Below are 20,656 nucleotides of genomic sequence, written 5' to 3'. Positions count from 1 at the left end.
AGTGAATCCCTGATTCCTCTTTCATATCCTAACTCAATTATTCCCCAAGGCTTATCAAGTCTACCTCTTAAATACACCTTGAATGGTGTCATTTCCTTCTCTGGAATACGCTAACTAAAGATAAGTGCAACATCTCTTATGCCTCATGCTTTTTTGCAGTGGGACCTTGACATCTCTTCCCAGGAGGTGGAGTCTAACCCTCCCCTTTAATGTAGGCTGGTTATACTGACTTGCTTTAACCAGGGGAGCATTGCAGAGGTGACAGTGTAGGACTTGTGGTTTTGCTTCGGTCTTGGGGAATGCTCACTTTCCAAATACTTCCCAACCTAACCTAGTGTGCAGGTTTGGAGAAGTCCAAGATGCATGAAGAGGCCACGTGTAGGTACCCTGTTTGACAGTCCTAGCTGAACTCAGTCTTTGAGTCATCCGAGTGCAGGCAGCAGACATGTGAGTGAAGAAGCCTGCAGCCTTCTACGTCACCTCAGCCCTTCAATTATTCATAAGATGAGGACTCAGACATCGTGAAGCAGACAAAAGCCACCTCTACTTGGTCTGAGTTCTTGACCCACAGAATAAAAATGATTGTACTTTATGCTATGTCTGGAATGGTCTGTTGCAGAACAATAATTAACCCGAACACACTCCATCCCCAATGCCCACCCCCAAGTCCAAGTCATCCTTAACTCTCACCAAACTACTATAAAACCTAATCACATTCCCCCAACGTTTGCTTCGGCCCCTGTGTAATTCATCTTCCCCTCAGCAGCCAAATTATGCATCTCCTCTAGTTTGAATCTGTCACGGCTTATACTATCCTTAAAATAAAAGTCCCAGATCCCCAACTTGGTCCATAAAGGTCTGTTACATGAAAAAGGAGATCACACATCAATGTGTACTGTCCTTTAAAAAAATATTTTCTTTAAACACTACATATAGCCCACATAAGTCTTACATATGTATATATACATCATATATATATATATATATATATATATATATATATATATAAACCCCTACATATAAATTTAGTCTAGCCCGTATTTCTCTCCTGAACTGTAAACATGTATACCCAATGCCCCACTAAGCATTTCCACTTGGATGTCTAGTAAGGGTTTCAAATTTAACATGTCCCAAATCAAGCTTCTAAATTTCTGCTCCCTATGACGTCTCCCCCATCTCACTTAATGGCAACTCCACATTTCAAGTTAAAGTTCTCTTCTGGGGCGCCTGGGTGGCTCAGTTGGTTAAGCGTCTGGCTCTTGACTTTGACTCCGGTCATGATCTCATGGTTCGTGAATTCAAGCCCCACATCAGGCTCTGTGCTGGCAGTATGGAGCCTGCTTGGATTCTCTCTCTCTCCTTTCCCCCCTACTCTCTCCCTGCCCCTCCCCTGCTCACATCCTCTGTCTCTCTCTCAAAAAAAGAAAAAAAAGTTCTCTTCTCTATTCCCCATCCCATATTCCGTTAGCTAGCAAATCCCACAACTCTACCATCTAACATGTCCAGAATTAGATCACCTCCCACTGCTTCCACCCTGATTTAAGCCACCACTATCTCTTACTTGAATTATGGCAACAGCGTCCTAATTATCTCTTTGCTTTTACCTTATTTCTCCTTGCAGTCCATTTCCAACACACCAGCAAAGAGTAATCCTTTTAAGCCACAGTCAGATCAGGACTACAGCACCACACAACTCTACATGAAATTCTGTGTGACCAGTGCCCCGTGAAAAGGTACAACACGGCAACCTCACAGATCATATCACTCCTCTGTTCAAAACCCTCCAATGGCTTCCCATCTCACTCAGAATAAAAGCCAAAAGATAAAGGCCCTACATGACCTAGGTCCCCACCTAACCTCATCTCCTACTACGAACACTCTAACTTCCTTTACTCCAACTCTTTGCTGCTCTCAAATATGCCAGGCAAGCTGCCTCAACGGTTGCACTCATTGTTAACCTCTGCCTGAAATTAAATTTTCCTTTCCAAGTAAGGCTTCTCTGGCTTTTCTATGTCCCTTCCTTACTTCTTCCCCCTCCTCAGCACCTATCACTAACATACCATATGTTACTTGTTTACCTGGTTTATTGTGTATCTTCCCCCAAAAAGTATTAAGTTCCATTAGAACAGGAAGTTTTGCCTGGTTTGTTCATGCTGTATCCCCAGAACTCAGAAGAGAATGGTACAGAATGAACAGTCATCAGATAGTTGTCCAGTTAATAAATTTTGTTTTCTCCCTACTCCTCTGGCCTTATTTCTCACCTCTCACACTCCATCCCTCCACTCTCGCCACACTTCCCTTCTTTCAGTTCGTTAGGTGTGTCATATTCCTTCCAACCTGACAGCCCCTGCAAACACCTTTTCTGCTGCCTGCAACAGTCAGCATCTTATCCTCTTCACCACCCCTTTAGGTGTTAGCTTTAATGTCAAGGAGATGATCTGCCATAGTCCCTTTACCACACACTTCTCATAGCATCTCATTTCTTCACTGCATTTTTCACAGCTTTTTATTACTTGTCGAATGCCTGTCTTCCCCACTAGACTGTAAATGCCATAAAGGCAGGGACAATGTCTTATCCATCACTTCGTATTTATATTTATACTCATTCATATTTATTCTCACTCATACTACATACATGGAACTCCTAGAAAGCTTGATTAAGAAGGGAGGGGATTATAAGTTAAGCAGTAAACTAGAAACGCATAGCTGATACTTAAGAATTAAAGAATTGGAGGGGCGCCTGGGTGGCTCGATCGGTTAAGCGTCCGACTTCGGCTCAGGTCATGATCTCACGGTCCGTGAGTTCGAGCCCCGCGTCGGGCTCTGTACTGACAGCTCAGAGCCTGAAGCCTGTTTCAGATTCTGTGTCTACCTCTCTCTCTGCCCCTCCCCTGTTCATGCTCTGTCTCTCTCTGTCTCAAAAACAAGTAAACGTTAAAAAAAAACTTTTTAAAAAAAGAATTAAAGAATTGGAAATCCACACTGCATAGGAAATGTCTGAAGTCATAATGATGAATGGCATCACTTAGAATAAATGTACAGATTCTGTGAGAAAGAAGGTAGCTTAAGACAGAATGCTTGAGAATTACTACATTCAAGAGATATAGGAACAGGGAGCAAGTGAGAGAATAATAAACAGAAGACTTGAAAGAAGGATGTCAAAGAGCCAAAGGAAGAAAGAGTCTAGAAGAAAGGAGTGACTTAACAGTGAAACCTAAAGGAAATGCCTTTAAAGACAGGGATACCAGCCAGAATTATCACTACATTTTGAAACAACGTTCAAAATATTCTAGACAATTAAATAAGATATCTATCTATCTAGAGAGGGAGGGAGGGAGGGAGGGAGAAAGAATGAGTGTTATTTAGGGGTACTTAGGTGACTCAGTTGGTTAAGCATCCAACTCTTGATTTTGACTCAGGTCATGATCTCATGGTTTGTGAGCTTGAGCCCCACATTGAGCTCTGCACTACCTCTCTCTGCCCCTCCCTGACACTCATTCTTTCTCAAAATAAATACATATTTAAACAAGAATAAAAAAAAAAATAAAGTGTTATTTACAACAGAGTCAATTATCCACCAAGAATATATAAGAACCAACTGAAAAACTATTAGAAATAAAGAGAATCCTGTTAGACGGCTAAATACAAATGTACAAAATTCAGTAGTTTTCTCATATGTTAGCAGTTAGAAAATTTAAACATATTTTACACACAACAAAAATACAAAATATCAAAAAATAAAGAGCAGAAATAAAAATAAAACTTGAGGCCCCTGGGTGGCTCAGTCAGTTAAGTGTCTGACTTCAGCTCAGGTCATGATCTCGCGGTTTGTGGGTTCAAGCCTGGGTCAGGCTCTGTGCTGACAGCTCACAGCCTGGAGCCTGCTTCGGATTCTGTGTTTCCCTCTCTGCCCCTCCCCCGCTTGTACTCACGCGTGAGCTCGCTGTCTCTCAAAATTAAGTAAAATGTAAAAAAAAATTTTTTTAAAGAAATAAAAATAAAACTTAGTAAATAGCAGTTGGAGGAGACGGTACAGTAAATATGTTATCTTCTAAAACATTAACTTCAAATAATTCCAATGAAAAACTTAAAATATTTTATTTTTTGATTGTTTTTAATGTTTATTTTTGAGACAGAGTGCAAGCAGAGGAGGGGCAAAGACAGAAGGGGGAACACAGAATCCGAAGCAGGCTCCAGGCTCTGAGCTGTCAGCACAGAGCCTGATGCTGCAAGATGGTGACCTGAGCCGAAGTTGGACGCTTAAATGACTGAGCCACCCAGGCGCCCCTTCACTTAAAATATTTTAAATAATTGTTTTTTAATATCTACAACAGACATAGGTCAGATTTGAGTCTGAGGCTGAAGATTACATAGAGAGGAAAAGACTAATGGTACTAGAGAAGATGACAAGAATTGGAATAGGGTCCTAAAAAATGCATGAGGGATAAAATAATTTACTTATTTGGCAAATGTTTATTGAGTCCTTCCTTACCATGTGTTAGGCATTATGGACACAAGCTGGAAAGGTACAGTCCCCACCCTCAAGTTCAAACTGGTTTAATGCTACAAACTAAAAAAAATAGAGCAAGACAGAGAGAGAGAAAGAACACAGTCACTCTTGTCATTTAGGTGTCTCTCTGTTTCCATGACTCCATAACTAGGCTCTACCTCTGATCTCCCTTTCTCAATAGCTTTGATATAACTTTAGTTTTTTAGCCTTTGGTTGCAGTCCCATTGTGTCCTACCTACAGTGTCTTTCTTCTTGGGCCCTCCGAACTGGTGCTTTATTCAAACTTTAAATTTCATTTTCCATACCACTTTTACCCACGGATACTATATTTTCATTTCTTTTAGCCCTGGGCTTTCATTCCTGAGTTCAGCTGTGGTTTTCAAACCCTTATGTGGATTACAGTGTTTGCCTGAGAAGATGGACACTGAAGAAATTTACAGCATAGTTGGGGAGCTACTATTTGCCATAGAGTTCCTTCACTATATGGTAAGTTCTATGACAGAAGATTAAGAAGTCAGTTCCTTCCTGTACTAATCTGAACATACAATTCCTTCTGTCTGGAACATACTTTCTTTTCCCCTTCCTCCAGAAAGTTTCCTTAAGCCTCCACTCCTGAGTTAGGTACGGCTCCTATATTCTCATTTAGTACTCTATTATTTCTCTAACACCATAATATAATTTACTTCTCTGTCTTCCCCACAATACTACAAGCATCATGAAAGCAGGGACTCTGTCTTTTTTTTGTTGCCTTTCATATACCTAATATTTGGTATAAACTATGTGTTCAATAAAAATGCAGAAAATGACTGATAAGCCATTAAATAAGTTGTTATTAAAACATATTTGCTAATATAATTATTCACAATATACTTCCATGTAAAAATACTACAAAATAGCATGTACAATATGATACAATATTTTTTAAATTTACTTTTATTTCCTAATTTTGCTATCTTTTTTAAAAGGAAACCTTTATAATACTATGTGTCAAGCACTATTCATTTCATCTTCACAACAACCCTGTGAAATAAGTAATATTATTGTCTCCATTTTAAAGATGAGGGAACTAAGAAACAAAGTTTTAAATAATTTGTCCAAAAAACCCAGGACTCTCTATTCAATAAACATTTAGTACTTGTATGGTTTTAAGTTAAGAGAGACAGACATCTTAGTGTAAAGTGCCATTCCAGTATACAGTTAAGACACATCTTAGCAGGAAAAAATGCAGTTTCGACTCAAGCCTACACCTACACTATCCTTTTATGTTTTTAAAAGGCCATTTTGTCTCTTCAAATTCTGTATAGTTTTAATAAAGTCTAAGAGAATCTCTACATTTTAAAAAACGTGTATTACAAATACTCTAGAAACAGTTACAAATAATTATTTAAAAGCCAAAAGTCTAGAAAAACCATTTGGCATGTATTTTACATAAAGACTCTTACCTTTAATTCCATAACAAATAAATGAGACTTAACAGTGATGACAAGGTCTATGTCCAAAGGATTACAAAACCAAATCCACATCAATTTTTTATCTGACAGTCACCAAAATTCAACATCTAATTATATGAAATGAAATTAAAAATGTTCCCATGAATAAAAACCACAGGACGTGAACTAAAAAATCTGTAATTATAATAATGCTCATGGTGGGGCGCCTGGGTGGCGCAGTCGGTTAAGAGTCCGACTTCAGCCAGGTCACGATCTCGCGGTCTGTGAGTTCGAGCCCCGCGTCAGGCTCTGGGCTGATGGCTCGGAGCCTGGAGCCTGTTTCCGATTCTGTGTCTCCCTCTCTCTCTGCCCCTCCCCCGTTCATGCTCTGTCTCTCTCTGTCCCAAAAATAAATAAAAAACGTTGAAAAAAAAATTAAAAAAAAAAAAAAAAAAAAAAAATAATGCTCATGGTTTAGTAAAAACATTTTTCAAGATGTGAAAAAACAAACTTTGGTTGTGTTTACACGTGTATGCTCTACCTGTCCAACTATCTGACTTTAAACTTTTAAATATCATTTATAGAGAAATGGACTCAGACGTGGACCAGCCACTTTGTCTCAAGCTACTGATATTTTTATGGAGACTTTTTATAGAATTTTTGGCAATAATAAAGTGGTACTTAGGGAAAAACTTAATAAGGCCACATATTTTCAATGAGAGCTTAACTAAGTATGAAAAAAAAAATAGCTATATTAAAGCATACAGTAGGTGCCTTAAATTTCTAAATAATATTTCCATTCCCAGTTTCTAACACACTAAACTTTTGAGAAGGTATGCCAAGCTAGTGTTGAGTTTAGGTTAATCAGGTAAAGATAACCATAAGGCTGAGATTAACAAGGTTATAACCATGCATAGGAAACTTTTTAAATGGCTTTCCACCGTATATAGGATAAAAATATAAGAACATGAGTTTGGATTTAAAGACTTTCCATAATGTGGTCCATTTATTTATTCCCATCTCCTTCTGGTACTGATACAAAGTCTCTGCTCCAACTAGTTGTTTTCAAAATATATCTTTTGCATCTTTATTCCAAAAATTTCAACATTAGAGTCACCTCCCTACTCTACTCTTTCTAAGTTATTCCTATTTATTCTTTACTACCTGCTTCTTCTGAACTCTTTCTCAATCCTTCTAGCCCACAATAACCTCTCCTGAACTTCTTCAACCACTTAACATCCAAGTCAACATCTGAAAATTCTCCTATTCTATTTTAACCTTTCTGTGTATTATCACCCTTCCTCACCCCACCCCAGGCATGGCATAACAATGAGAGGGAGGGATGTTGTGGAGGTAGTGAGGGGAAAATATCAATCAAAAAGTTAGGATTTCCAAAGTTCTAGACTGCTCTGAGGCTGTTTGATGTTCTCAAAGTGACTTAGCCCTTTGTATGAACTGAGGGTTAAGTATCCAGTTTAAGATATGTAATGACAAATACTGTTTTTGAGAATTATTTTTATCTTCCACAGGGGCTTAAGATATTATTTCACATGCAAAGTACAAATATAATTAAATTTTTGGTTGATGTGATCTGAAGAGTGAAGCCAAATACCGTACTTGACCAAAGCCAGGGTTCCCAAGCTGGAAGATAAAGAGTTGCAACAAAAGACAGAGACAGGGATCAAGGAGGAAATCTGGGAGAGTCTATCAAATAATAAATACATGCATACATAAATATATACATAAAATTTCTAAAAAGTTTTGGAAAATTGCACAAGATCTTGTAAAGATCTCTGTAGACTTCCACAAATCATCTTGATGGTATTAGAATGCTTTATAATCCAATTAAATATTTGATGCCTAGGTAAATAGCACTATTTCAGGCTTTTCATTCCAATACTGTAACTCTGCAAACCACTTACACAAAAAACATCATACTTACTGAGATCTCTACATTTAATAGTACTATATTCAAAAGAAATACAAAGATAGTCGCATGCTTCTCTCAGTTCAGGAATAGATATGCCATCAGGACAACGGATTATTCCTGTTTTGTAGTAATCCTACAAAAAAAGTAAAGAATGCATAAAACATCTAGAGCACAAGGTGTCCAAAACCTTTTTATTAAAATTAAGCTGGCAGCATTTTCAAAAACAGTGGATCTCTGAGATTTCTGAACTGTGGAATTTTAAAGTTAGATGGGACCTCAGTTCATCTAACCACTTCTTCATTTTACCAATATGAAAACTTGGGTTCACTGACTCACCCAGTCATACGATTATTTAATAGCAAAGGAAAGATTAGAACCCAGGTCTCCCCATTAATGATGCATTTCTTCTCTCTACTGTATCATGCCAATTCACATGTATTTTCCCCTCTGCAAGTTATTTTTCTATGTAACTATCATCAAATTTTTAAACTTTTTTTAAAAAAGAAAGGTAAGGGGCACCTGGGTGGCTCAGTTGGTTAAGTATCTGACTTCAGCTCAGGTGATGATCTCTTGGTTTGTGAGTTCAAGCTCTGCATCAGACTCTGCACTATCAGTGCAGATTCTCTCTCTGTCTCCCTCCCCTCTCCCTCTTTCCCAAAATAAATAAACTGAAAAAAAAAAAAAGTTAAGTGACAGATTTTAAGTTACCTTCAATATTACCTAGAAAATTGAGCAAAATTTACGGTTAATAAAGAACTTAAAAGTCATATCCAAATATTAAAATATATAAACAGAATGCACAGTTAGATATTCTTCCAAATACTATTCTTTGGTGTGTCCAATTTTATGATGAACAATCACTAGCCCTCATTTCTAAAATCTACTTGAAAAGTTGTTAAGGGTTAGCCCCCAAACTTCTTGTCACCTCTACTTGGAGGGTCAAGTGGAATTGTAAGCACTTATCCCCCAAATCAAGATCTTCCCCCCCCCTCCATCAAGCTTCCTTGGGGTTCTGAGCCACAATAACGCACTTAATAAAGCTGCTACACCAGTGGAAGCAAGATGTCTTCTGGTACTTGTCCAAGTACTAACAACCCAATCAAGATCAATTTCTTTTCCTATCTTGTACCTCAGGATCCCCCTGCCTACTTTCCCTAAAATTATTTCAGGAAACCGTATTTTCAGACTGTGGCATAAACTGTCACACACTATAAATCAAATCTTTATCACTAATTTGAAATTATAAGAAGGGACTCTAATACTAATTCAAATATTCATCAAAATAAAAGGTGAAAATATCAAAACAAGGTTTAAAATGAAGATGCTAACAACTACATTTTGGAGATGACTTTTACATGTTCATAACTGTCCACAGTGCCAGCTATGTGCAATAAAATATTAAAATTCATATAGTCTCATTCATTCTCAGGTAGCAAAAAATGATCAACTTACTGTATTTAAGAGAATTAGGAAGGGAGGAGTAATATGACTCCAGAAGTATTATCACTAAACCCTTGAAAGAACTGCCTATTTATACCTAAGAGGTAAATCATCCCCTGTCCTATCTGTGCAAAAGTCATAAAATTCATTTATTTGTGTCGTATTACCTTTATGTACTAAAATAAAAATAAATGAAATGGTATTTTTTTAAAACAATATTCTGCATACAGATATACAAATCGAACTCTGCTTCCAGTCCAAGTACCTACCAAAAAGAGGTTATGTGATTTAGCAAATACACGTAAGAAACAAGCACTCACCAGAATAGCTCGAAACACAGTGGAGCCAATTCCCTCTGCCACTTCATACTCTCCCTTCTCATTGGGACGTGTAAAATTATGTTCTCTGCCAGATCCAAACATCCTATGATGATAAATAATTGAGAAATGTAACAAACACGATACTTCCTTCAGAGGGAAAATTTATTTCATGTACATAAGTAAAAAGGAATTAAAATTTATCAGATTAGTTCAAAACATTCTTTATTTTTATTTTTGACAGAGAAAGAGAAAGCATGCACACAAGCAGGGAAGGGGCAGAGAGAGAGAGAGAGAGAGAGAGAGAGAGAGAGAGAAAGAGAATCCCAAGCAGACTCCATGCTGTCAACACAGAGCCCTGATGCGGGGCTTGATCCCACAAACTGTAAGATCATGACCTGAGCTGAAACAAAGAGTCGGACACTTAACCAACTGAGCCATTGAGGTAGAGGTGCCCCTACCTCAAAAATTCTTATCAGCAATTTATTCTGGCAAATGTAACAAATGAAGAAATAGTAAAAGTACTTCCTTTCTGATGGGAGGGAACAAGAGTATAGATTCCCTATAAGCAAACAAAATCAAATGATAAAATTCTGAAGCTAAAGAAGTTTCCAGCTCCTGCTTCTCAGGGGGAAAAAAAAAATCCATCAATCAATCAATCAGTCTAGGGGGAAAGATGATTTTTATAATAATCTTACCAGAAAGAAAAAGAAAAAGGAAACCATGTTATCTATGCCTTCTCCTTAAGACTGCTGCCTTCTTCACTGCAAAGTTAATGCTGTAGTGCAGCACATACAGGAAAAAGGAAGATGAGGCTGTTTCACTTTTCATAATTTTCACTATAAATCTAAGAAATATCACTCGGAATTCTTACACTTGCATCTTAGAACTGAAAAAAACAGCAATCAAATGCTCAGGTAGAGAGGAAGGAAGAAGTTAAGAGATGAATGAAAAGTTTAAACAAATGAGTAAAAAGCTCTTAATATTAATTTTTACATAAGAAAATACCAATTTCTATTTTTTCAAGTAATACTCTTGGCCCTTTAACAGTAACTATTTTGACAAGAGGCAACTTGCAGAATATGTTCTTTGAAATTTTCCCAATTTAAAAATTGTGATTAAAGGAAGTTGAACCTCAGAATTCCATGATACCATTGTTCCTAAAGTAAACATGGCTGAGTATTCCACTCAACAATTTCCCAATTTAAATGGTTTCCTCTTTTATTATAACACAGAAATCTATGAAAAACAAAGCTTTTTCATTTCAAAGTTTCCAAAAGAATGCCAACTGCTTTTTATAGTTCCCATGAATATTAATTTTCATTAATTACTCAACTGACATTGGAAAAGATGACTTCACTGATCTAAAAAAAAAAAAAAAAAGACAACAGTCTTTCAGGAATCAAATGTCATGTAATTTTCTCAAAGACTTGAAATAAAAATAAACTTAATTTTTAAGTAATCTCTACACCCAATGTGGGGCTTGAACTTATAACACCGAGATCCCATGCTCTATAGCCTAAGCCAGCCAGGTGTCCCTTAAATACTTGAATTTTTTTTACAAAAGCAGAACACAGATCAATCTGGATACACACACACACACATATGCACACACACACATATGTTGTTGGGCTTTGTTTTTTCTTTTTTTAAAAAATGTAGCATAACAAATGAAGCAAAATTTCAAATATCTACTTTTTAAGTGTGTTTCTTTAAAGTTTAGGTAAAAATAAAAAGTATTAATAGTGTCAAGTCATCCTCTTGACACCTCCCATCAATAATATCCCTTTGTGGGGTGCCTGGGTGGCTCAGTCGGTTAAGCGGCCAACTTCGGCTCAGGTCATGATCTCACGGTCCGTGAGTTTGAGCCCCGCGTCGGGCTCTGTGCTGACAGCTCAGAGCCTGGCGGCTGTTTTAAATTTTTTTTTTTTTAATGTTTATTTATTTTTAAGACAGAGAGAGACAGAGCATGAACGGGGGAGGGTCAGAGAGAGGGAGACACAGAATCCGAAACAGGCTCCAGGCTCTGAGCTGTCAGCACAGTGCCCGACGCGGGGCTCGAACTCACGGACCGCGAGATCATGACCTGAGCCGAAGTCGGCCACCCAACCGACTGAGCCACCCAGGCACCCCTGGCGCCTGTTTTAGATTCTGTGTCTCCCTCTCTCTGACCCTCCCCTGTTCATGCTCTGTCTCTCCCTGTCTCAAAAATAAATAAAACATTAAAAAAAAAAGTTTAAAAAAAAAAAATAATACCCCTTTGTGCTGCTAAAAATACATAAAAGCCATAATTATTTTTTTCCTGAGAGATATAAAGTCTAATTGCCAATGTTAAAAGGAGCATTTATTTGAAAATGTAGTGTCATACGTTAGCTTTTATTCTATACGCAGAGATACTAAGAAATCACACATACACATACACACAGACACATTCTAAATAGTTGGTTCCTCATATGCGACCTAGAAAAAAAAAACAAGTTTTTTCTACATGTTAACTTCTATTCCATTTATATCCTCTTTCTTTTTATACTTGAGTGAATAGAAAAAGATACTAATTTTACAATGAAAAGGTATTTGATCCTAGTTTAGGACACGTTGAAAAATCAAGTGTATATTGACTGTATCATTCTTAAGACTGCAGTTCCCACAACTACAAACTACGTTAATCTTTACTCTGAACCAGCAAAGATTTGAGGATGGCTAGTACCTCTCCTTCATTCTACTAACTACTTGTTAATAATGTTTCTTTTTTTTAAGTATCTACATCAAACTGACAATTTATGCTGACTTTTCAGATAACCAACCTGGTGGGTTTTTTTCTTTAAACAATGCTGATGCCTGCTATATTTGGTGGTTGAATTTGGGAGCCCCCAGGTGAAGAAAGCACATTATTTCTGTTAAATTTACCTTGTCACATACACTTTAAGGTTTTCGGCTGTGCAGATCGTTTGGGACCCTATCTTCATTAACTAATATATGCATTTGTTTTTCCTGCTGATACAGCAAAGATGGTTAGAAATAAAACTAAGCTCAAGAGGTGCCTGGGTGGCTCAGTCGGTTAAGCATCTGACTCTTGGTTTCAGCTCAGGTCATGATCTCATCATTTGTGGGATCAAGCCCCGCGTCGGGCTTCGCTTCTGCCTGTTTGGGATTCTCTCTCTGCCCCTCCCCACTCACACTCCCTCTCAAAATAAATAAAAAATAAAAATGAACTAAAAAAAAAAAACTTAAGTTTAAGATCTGGCTCTACCACTTTCTAGTTGTATTAACTTGAACACTTTATTTAACCTCCAAAGCTCAGTTCATCTGTACCAACAGCAATGTTACATTCCAAGAAAGAATTACTATAAAACATAAGTAAATAAAATAATGTGAAACTGCTTTATAATACTACAAAGAACGGCAATAATACAAACCTGCCCAACATTGTATTTGGCTGTGCAGTAAAAATGGATGGGTCTACAACAAATCTAGTGTTATCCACTATCAGTGTTACTCGTTCCGACGTTCTTACATTCCGAGCTCCTTCTTTTGCATTTTCATATACAAACACCATCTCCCCAGATGTCTTACAGCTACCATCTGAACTTGACTGACTACTGTTTCTGCTGCTGTTCCCGGCACTGCTACTAGAACCATTTGGAGATGCCTTCTGAGGACGAGGACTGCTTGGACGAGAGGAACTGTGGTCTTTTTCTCGTTCTGAAAGAAAGATGTTTAAAAAAGCTATGCAAATTGTCCTCTAAAAAATTCAAAATCCACATATAGCTTCTAAAAATCCTGATGTAGAAAAGTTGTTTTAAATCACACTATTTCTCCTTTTTGATTTCAAGTAATATTTCCACAGAACACCATAAATATTATTTCCCAGAAATAAAACCTAAAACATCAAAATGTTTTCTAAGTTAATTGTTGTAGATTTTTTTTAAAGATGTACTGATGGCTAATGCTGACCCAGACCAATCAAAATTAAGGGAAATTTTATGATATTATTGTAAATATACAGAAACCCAAGAACAGAATAGTCTTCCAACTCAAATAACTAAGCAATGAAAGCTAGTAAATGATTAATAAAAATACCAATTTTAACTGTCCTAAATTCTAAAAGTATTAGTACTATTCTGAGAACACAAAGTACAAACTTAGGACTCTCACTATGTTAATGAGAGCATTACCAAACTAGTAATTTATCTCACAAAAGCAAGGTCCCAAAGGAAGAAAAAAAGTCACTAAGGACACAGAAAGTATTTGTATTTTTCAAATGACTTTTAATGTCTCCCAAATAAAATGGCTTCAACAGCTGATGCTATAACTTTTGCTTGAATAAAAGTACTGCCACAAATTTTATAGGACCATATGATTACTATCTATAATTTTAATTAGGTAGGAAATAGTGTTAAAATTCAGAAGATACTCTTTAGCTGTTCTAATATTCTACAAAGGGAAAATTAAAACTAAGATTAGATTCTGTGGTAAATTCCCTTTAGAGGCTAGATAACTAAACTTTAAAGGTGACCTAAAAATGTACCTCCATCTCATCAGATTCATCAGCTTCTGCCAAATTCCTCCATGACTCAGGCTACTTAGAACACTCTGTACAGCTTTACTGATTATATAATTAGGTTGGCTATATCTCCAGAGATATTCTGACACCTCCATTTTATTGCCTGTTTCCAGAATGCTGGTAGCATCCCAAAAGCAAAATTTGCTGAATAAAATCATTTATTACACCCTCCTATTCTCTTCCCAGGTAATGAACTTAGCATACAACAACTTATTTATACTTGTGTTGATTTCTGGCTTATCAGTGCTAGTTTGACTTTAAGGACCTACTTTGATATTGATATGATAACTTCTCTGTATAATTAGGCCCTAAGATGAACGATTTTGATTTATAACAATCAAAAACAGGGGTGGTTGGCTCAGTTGGTTAAGCATCTGACTTCAGCTCAGGTCATTATCTCACAATTAGTGAGTTCAGGGCCCCGCTGACAGCTCAGAGCCTAGAGCCTAGAGCCTGATTTGGATTCTGTCTCTCCCTCTCTCTTTGCCACTCCCCTGCTCGCACTGTCTCTCTCAAAAATGAATAAGCATTAAAAAAAAATTTTGGAACAATCAAAAACAACCTCAAATATTAAGTCAAGGTATTAAATGTGCCCCTTCCCCAGAGGCAAATGAAAATCAGCATGCTTGGGGCGCCTGGGTGGCTCAGTCGGTTAAGCGTCCGACTTCGGCTCAGGTCACCATCTCGCGGTCCGTGGGTTCGAGCCCCGCGTCGGGCTCTGGGCTGATGGCTCAGAGCCTGCAGCCTGCTTCCGATTCTGTGTCTCCCGCTCTCTCTGACCCTCCCCCGTTCATGCTCTGTCTCTCTCTGTCTCAAAAATAAATAAACTTAAGAAAAAAAAAATTTTTTAAATAAAAAAAAAATAAGAAAATCAGCATGCTCAGACTGCTTACGCACCTCTGCTTCAGACTGGGGCATGCATTATAGTCACACAATGTATTTACCTCAAGTATAATAATGTTCATTTATAGTAATAAGTAGGAAGAAAAAGACCTGAGCTACTTGTCAAGAAAACAAAACACTTCACACCTTCTTTTTCATCTTGTTTTTTGAATTAAAAATTCTGTCAAAATTCAAAATAAATTACATGATGGTTATTCTAGCTTTTACTTCCTTTTCTAGCATGATTAACCAAGAATTACTATCAATAGTTTACTACAATTTTAAAAAATAAACCACTGCCATGTATCTCATAAGATAAAAATCAATTTGAAAGATTTAAAAAATCTACTTATCACAGTTTTAAAGCCTTTTTAAAATCACTTCTTTTAGAAGACTGTCCTAGATTCTTTAAAAAAAATTCATTTTTAAGTCTCATTTAATAAACTGATCTTTTCATAGCAAGAAGCTAAGTTTAAATAGAAGCAACTGAATAGAAGTTAATTTTACCTTGAAGTACTACGCACAATTCACTGTCATTACTGCTTTAACAAGGTAACTGCATGCTTATAAAAACGTCAGGAAGGTTAGTGAATTTTACATACCAACATGGTGCTGTCGTGTTGGAGAAGTAACATTTCTAATGCAAGGAGTGAGCTGAGATTCCGTTCTTTCATGAGATGAATCTCGCGATCTGTCACTTGACCTTCTTCTATCTCTTGATCGTTCATGTCCCCCACTAGCACCATGTAGACTCATTTTGGTGTGGTCAACAACTCCTTTAGCAACACGTGCGGGAGTACTAATAAGTCAGAAAACAAAATTAACCATAAAAGTAGAACGTAAGATTACAAATGCTTTTAAAGAAAAAAGCAATTAACATAAAACTACTACTATTTTGAAGTGTAAGAATCAAATGCTACTTTACAATTCTGAAATGCAATTTACCTTAAACTTGTAGGTTTTATAAATTCTGAAACATTGTATCTTTAAAGATCATATAATCCAATTCAGTTTTTTTAAGAATGACAAAACTAAAGCCCCAGAAATGTTCATTAACTTTTGAGTTAGTATAGTAGTAATAGTAGTCGACACCACCGACATCTCCTAAATATTGTTCAAATACTTTGCTCTCTTTGATTTGGGGGATGGGGAGGTGGAGCAAGAACACCAGCTTCTGGAACTCTTAAAAAAATGAGGTATGGGACAAAGTAATTGGTTTCCTAGCCAAATAAAATACGTCTACATGCTAACTTTAATCAGCTAATTTTGATTTTGACTAACTCTTCATAATTTTTCAAAATCATTTCTCTAAAAACTTTACTATGCTGTGTAAAGTCACAGAATTGAAAATTTTAAAACATCTTAGGTAAATCTGCTCATGAGAAGTGAATAACTGAGAATGATGATTAATGTGGTTGACAGAATTCAGTAACAAAATTATTTATAAACTTGTATGTACTATGTGCACAATGCTATAAAGAAGCACCCTCAAGGAACTTATGATTTAAGTGTAGCAGTTATACATGAACATGTAGAAATTTAAACAAGAGTTATCTCAAATTTCACATGTAAAATGGCTAAATATATCTCAAATATTTAATAAACAAGTTACAGATAATAAATGCTTTAAGATCTCAGAAGAATAAGACATCACTATAAAGTTAAACACTGGTGAACCAAGGTGCTGGCAAATAAAATTTTAATAATCAAAATACATTGCAGGTAGGAAAACTGACAGAACAGAGCCAGACCTAATTAATATACTGGAAATTTACCATCTTAGCATATATCATGGTTCATGGTTTAAAAATACTACAGTTTGTTATAAACAAAAATAGAAGAAACTTCACAGCTTTAGAGAAATACAGACTTAGAATCGATTTGTACTTGAATACTTAATTGCTCAACGTTGTTGAATATTACTTAACATTTTGAAACCTTAGCTTCCTCATGTGTAAAATACAGGTTCGATTTACTCTGTAGGCTTAACATAAGGATTAAAAGAAGTATAAGCAAGCTACCAGCAATGTACCTGCACAAAAGAATCACACATTAAATACTAGTTTAGTTAGGACCGATGAAGATATTAAAGTTCACTTATGAGACTGCTCAGTCACGAGATATTTAGTAGATATGCTAGTAACACTGTAACTCAAGCCTTTTGATTCATTCCAGGGCCCCCTCCATAATATTACCCTGCACTCCATCACTGAAACCACACTAATTAAAATTTAATCTTCTTGATTTCATTTTAAATTCCATAGTGCTTCAGGGTCATCTCCTCTGTTGGCCTATTACCTATAATTCTTTGTTATTTTAGTGGTTTCTTTCATTATAAAAATCAGTCATCACCTCATTGTAACAGACTACAAAGATAAAAGATAAGGCCAATTTTTGCATTTACCCTAAGAGTTACTTGTAGGAAAATAAAGACAACCTATCACCCTTTGTCAGTTGTCTTTCATAAACCTATAGAAAAAATAAAAAATTGTACTACCACCTTCTTTCAGTGAAAGAGATCAGAGTAGGATTGCATCTTTGAAACGTATTTTTTCTTCGAATAGAAAATATTCTACTGCATTCATGGTAAAAACCTTAGAGTAGAAACAATGGACTTTCTGGTTTATGTCCTAAAGTAGGAAAAAGAAAGCAATCTACAATAACGGAAGGATTATATATTGAAAAAATTAACTCCTCAAATTATTCTAGCAGTTAAGTTTTAAATGTGTCAAGAAGCACATTTTCAAAATATGAATCTAACTGATAATCTAATGGATATGGTATATACAACAACTACAACTAAGGCAAATGCAGGACAAATTTCAGTTTGAGCAAGGGCCAAGCAGACTGATTAATTGAAAAAACGTTTCCACCAGACATCCCTGTAACTGAAACATTAAATACTACTAAGCATTCTGCTAAAATACTGGCTTTGCTTCTAAACTGTATAGATTTTAAATAAATACAAAAGTTGTCATAATACACTTCCATTCTTTCTTTTCATTCCCAAGCGGAATGTACTCTGAATCAGATCTTCAAAACCAGATGTCATGGAAGACTAATGATGGCCTACTTTATTTAATTAAATAATTTTAGATCAGAAAAGCACTCCAAGGGCAAAAATAATTAACATGTGTAAAAGAAAATGAGGACAAGCAAGTTCAGAGGGGATAAGTCTGCTTCATGCTGCATTTAAAAGAGTTGGAGATATGTGACTGACATCTATTTCCAGTCAAGACAAAATAACAAGGACTGCATTTACTTTCCTATCTGGAAAAATAACCGAAATGGATAAAATATATAAAACAATGGTTCGCAAGACACAGCATATCAGCAAAGAAAGAGTGATCCCTGAAAGATCAAAAACAAAGGAGATAACTGCTCCAAATTACGGTCTTCGAGTTTCCAGGGGCACCTGGGTGGCTCAGTTGGTTAAGCATCTGACTCTTGATTTCGGCTCAAGGCATGACCTCAAGGTTCATGAAATCGAGCCCCACATTGGGCTCACTCTGACAGTACAGAGACTGCTTGGGATTCTCCCTGCCTCTCTCTGCCCCTTCCCTGTTAACACAGTCTCTGTTTCTCTCAAAATAAATACACTTTAATAAGTAAATAAATGAATAAAAAATAAAGGGGGGGAATGAATTTTCAGGCAAACACACAAAGATGAATGAATTCATCATGAGCAGACCTGCATTATTAAGAAGAGTTATAGGAAGCCTGTTAGAAGAAAAAGTAATGCTAGATGAAAATATGAATCTACACAAAGGAATGAAGAACACTGGAAATAATAACTGCCTGGGAAGATATAGGCTTTTTTAATTGTTTAAATCTCTTTAAAGGATTAAACAATAATTGTAATACAGCATGTGGTTTATAGCATACACATATAACTATAATAGCATAGTTTGGGAGGAGAGACACAGAAGTACACTACTGTGGCTCTTAAACCATTTCTTGTGTTCTGTAATATCATTTGAAGATAGGCTAATAAAGATGTGTATTATAAGCCCTAAAGCAACCACTAAAGTAGAGAAATAAAGAATTACAGCTAATAAGCCAACAAAAGAGGAAACAAAACTGTAAAAAAAAAAAAAAATACAATTAATCTAAAACAGGGCAAAGGAAAAAGGGGGAGGATGGGGACACAAGAACAAATGGGACAAATAGAAAATAAACAGCAAGATGACAGACTTAACCTAAATCATATCTATCATTACATTAAATGTAAGTGGCCCAACCCACAAAAGATTATCATTACACTGGATACATAAGTCAGACCCATCTATATGCTGCCTACATGAAACACACTTTAAATATAAAGCTACAAAGAGGTACAATATTAATGGATAATGAAAGATAAAACATTGTAAACACTAATCAAGAGTAAGCAAAAGTAGCTATGTTAATATCAGACAAAGCAGACCACAGAACAAAGAACATGACCAAGGCATTTCATAAGAATAAAGGAACATATTCATTAAAAGCACATCCCAGGGGTGCCTGAGTGGCTCAGTTAGTTGAGCTTCCAAATCTTGATTTCAGCTCAGGTCATGATCCCAGGTCTATGGGATCAAGCTCCTCTGCATTGGACTCCATGCTGGTCATACAGGCTGCTTGGGATTCTCTCTTTCCCTCTGCCCCTCTCCCCCACTCATGCTCTCTCAAAAAATTAAATAAAAAATAAAACAAATAAAAGCATGTCCCAAAAGTCCTTCTGCCTCATAACAGAGCTTCAAGATACATGAAGCAAAAACTACAAATATAAAATTACAAGAACTCCACAATTATGACCAGAGATTTCAATACTCTCCTTCTAATACTTAATGGAGCAAGTAGGCAGAAAATCAGAAAGATGAATACAATTTGAACACTAATAACTGCCTTGACCTAATTGACATTTATAGAACATTTAACCCAGTAAGAGCAAAAACTTCATGTGTTTCACATCCACACAAAACATTTACCAAGACAGACTATATTCTGGGCACCAAAACAAGTCTCGATAAATTTAAAAGAATTTAAACACATACAATATGTCCTCTGATTACAATGGAATTAGATTAAAATTTAGTAACAGAACGATATATGGAAATTTCCCAAATATTTGGAAATTACATAACATCTTTTAAATAACCCATGGGGCAAAGAAGCAAAAGGGAAAATGGAAAATGTTCAAGTAAAAAAACCCCAACATAATCAAAATTTGTAGAATGGCACGACATTATAGCAGTGGTTAGGGAGCAAATTATAGCATTACACGTCTACATTAGAAAAAAAAAAAGAAAGTTCTAAAAAAAAAAAAAAACCCACCTCAGTTTCACCTTAAGAAACTCAACAAAACTAGGGGTGCCTGGGTGGCTCAGTTGGTTAAGCATCCAGTTACGGCTCAGGTCATGATTTCATGGTCTGTGGTTTCGAACCCCCTGTCAGGCTCTGTGCTGACAGCCCAGACCTGGACCTGCTTCAGATTCTGTGTCTCCCTCTCTCTCTCTGACCCACCTCTGTTTGTGCTCCACCCCTACCCCTCAAAAATAGTAAATAAACAAACATTTAAAACAAGAAAAAGAAACTAAACAAAGA

At 36.3% G+C, this 20,656-nt stretch overlaps 1 protein-coding gene across 4 annotated transcripts in view; it reads right to left on the bottom strand.

The window, feature by feature from the left end:
• The window catches only part of BTBD10 (BTB domain containing 10), an 85,966-nt gene that overhangs the window by 8,768 nt on the left and 56,542 nt on the right, over positions 1-20,656 (bottom strand). For all 4 annotated transcript variants that reach the window (XM_019456390.2, XM_019456388.2, XM_019456389.2 and 1 more), the window contains 4 exons: positions 15,676-15,872; positions 13,044-13,329; positions 9,631-9,733; positions 7,883-8,003 (listed from right to left, as the gene is read on the bottom strand). In XM_019456390.2, coding sequence (XP_019311935.1) covers positions 7,883-8,003; positions 9,631-9,733; positions 13,044-13,329; positions 15,676-15,829 — 664 coding nt within the window. In that variant the 5' untranslated portion in view covers positions 15,830-15,872. The remainder of the gene's footprint in view (positions 1-7,882; positions 8,004-9,630; positions 9,734-13,043; positions 13,330-15,675; positions 15,873-20,656) is intronic.

This window comes from Panthera pardus, unplaced genomic scaffold (genome assembly GCF_024362965.1).
Source record: "Panthera pardus isolate Hobbes unplaced genomic scaffold, ASM2436296v1 HiC_scaffold_12, whole genome shotgun sequence".
Classification (NCBI taxonomy): domain Eukaryota; kingdom Metazoa; phylum Chordata; class Mammalia; order Carnivora; family Felidae; genus Panthera; species Panthera pardus.
Note: the sequence above shows the minus strand (reverse complement) of the source record. Positions and strands in the feature narration are given on the sequence as shown.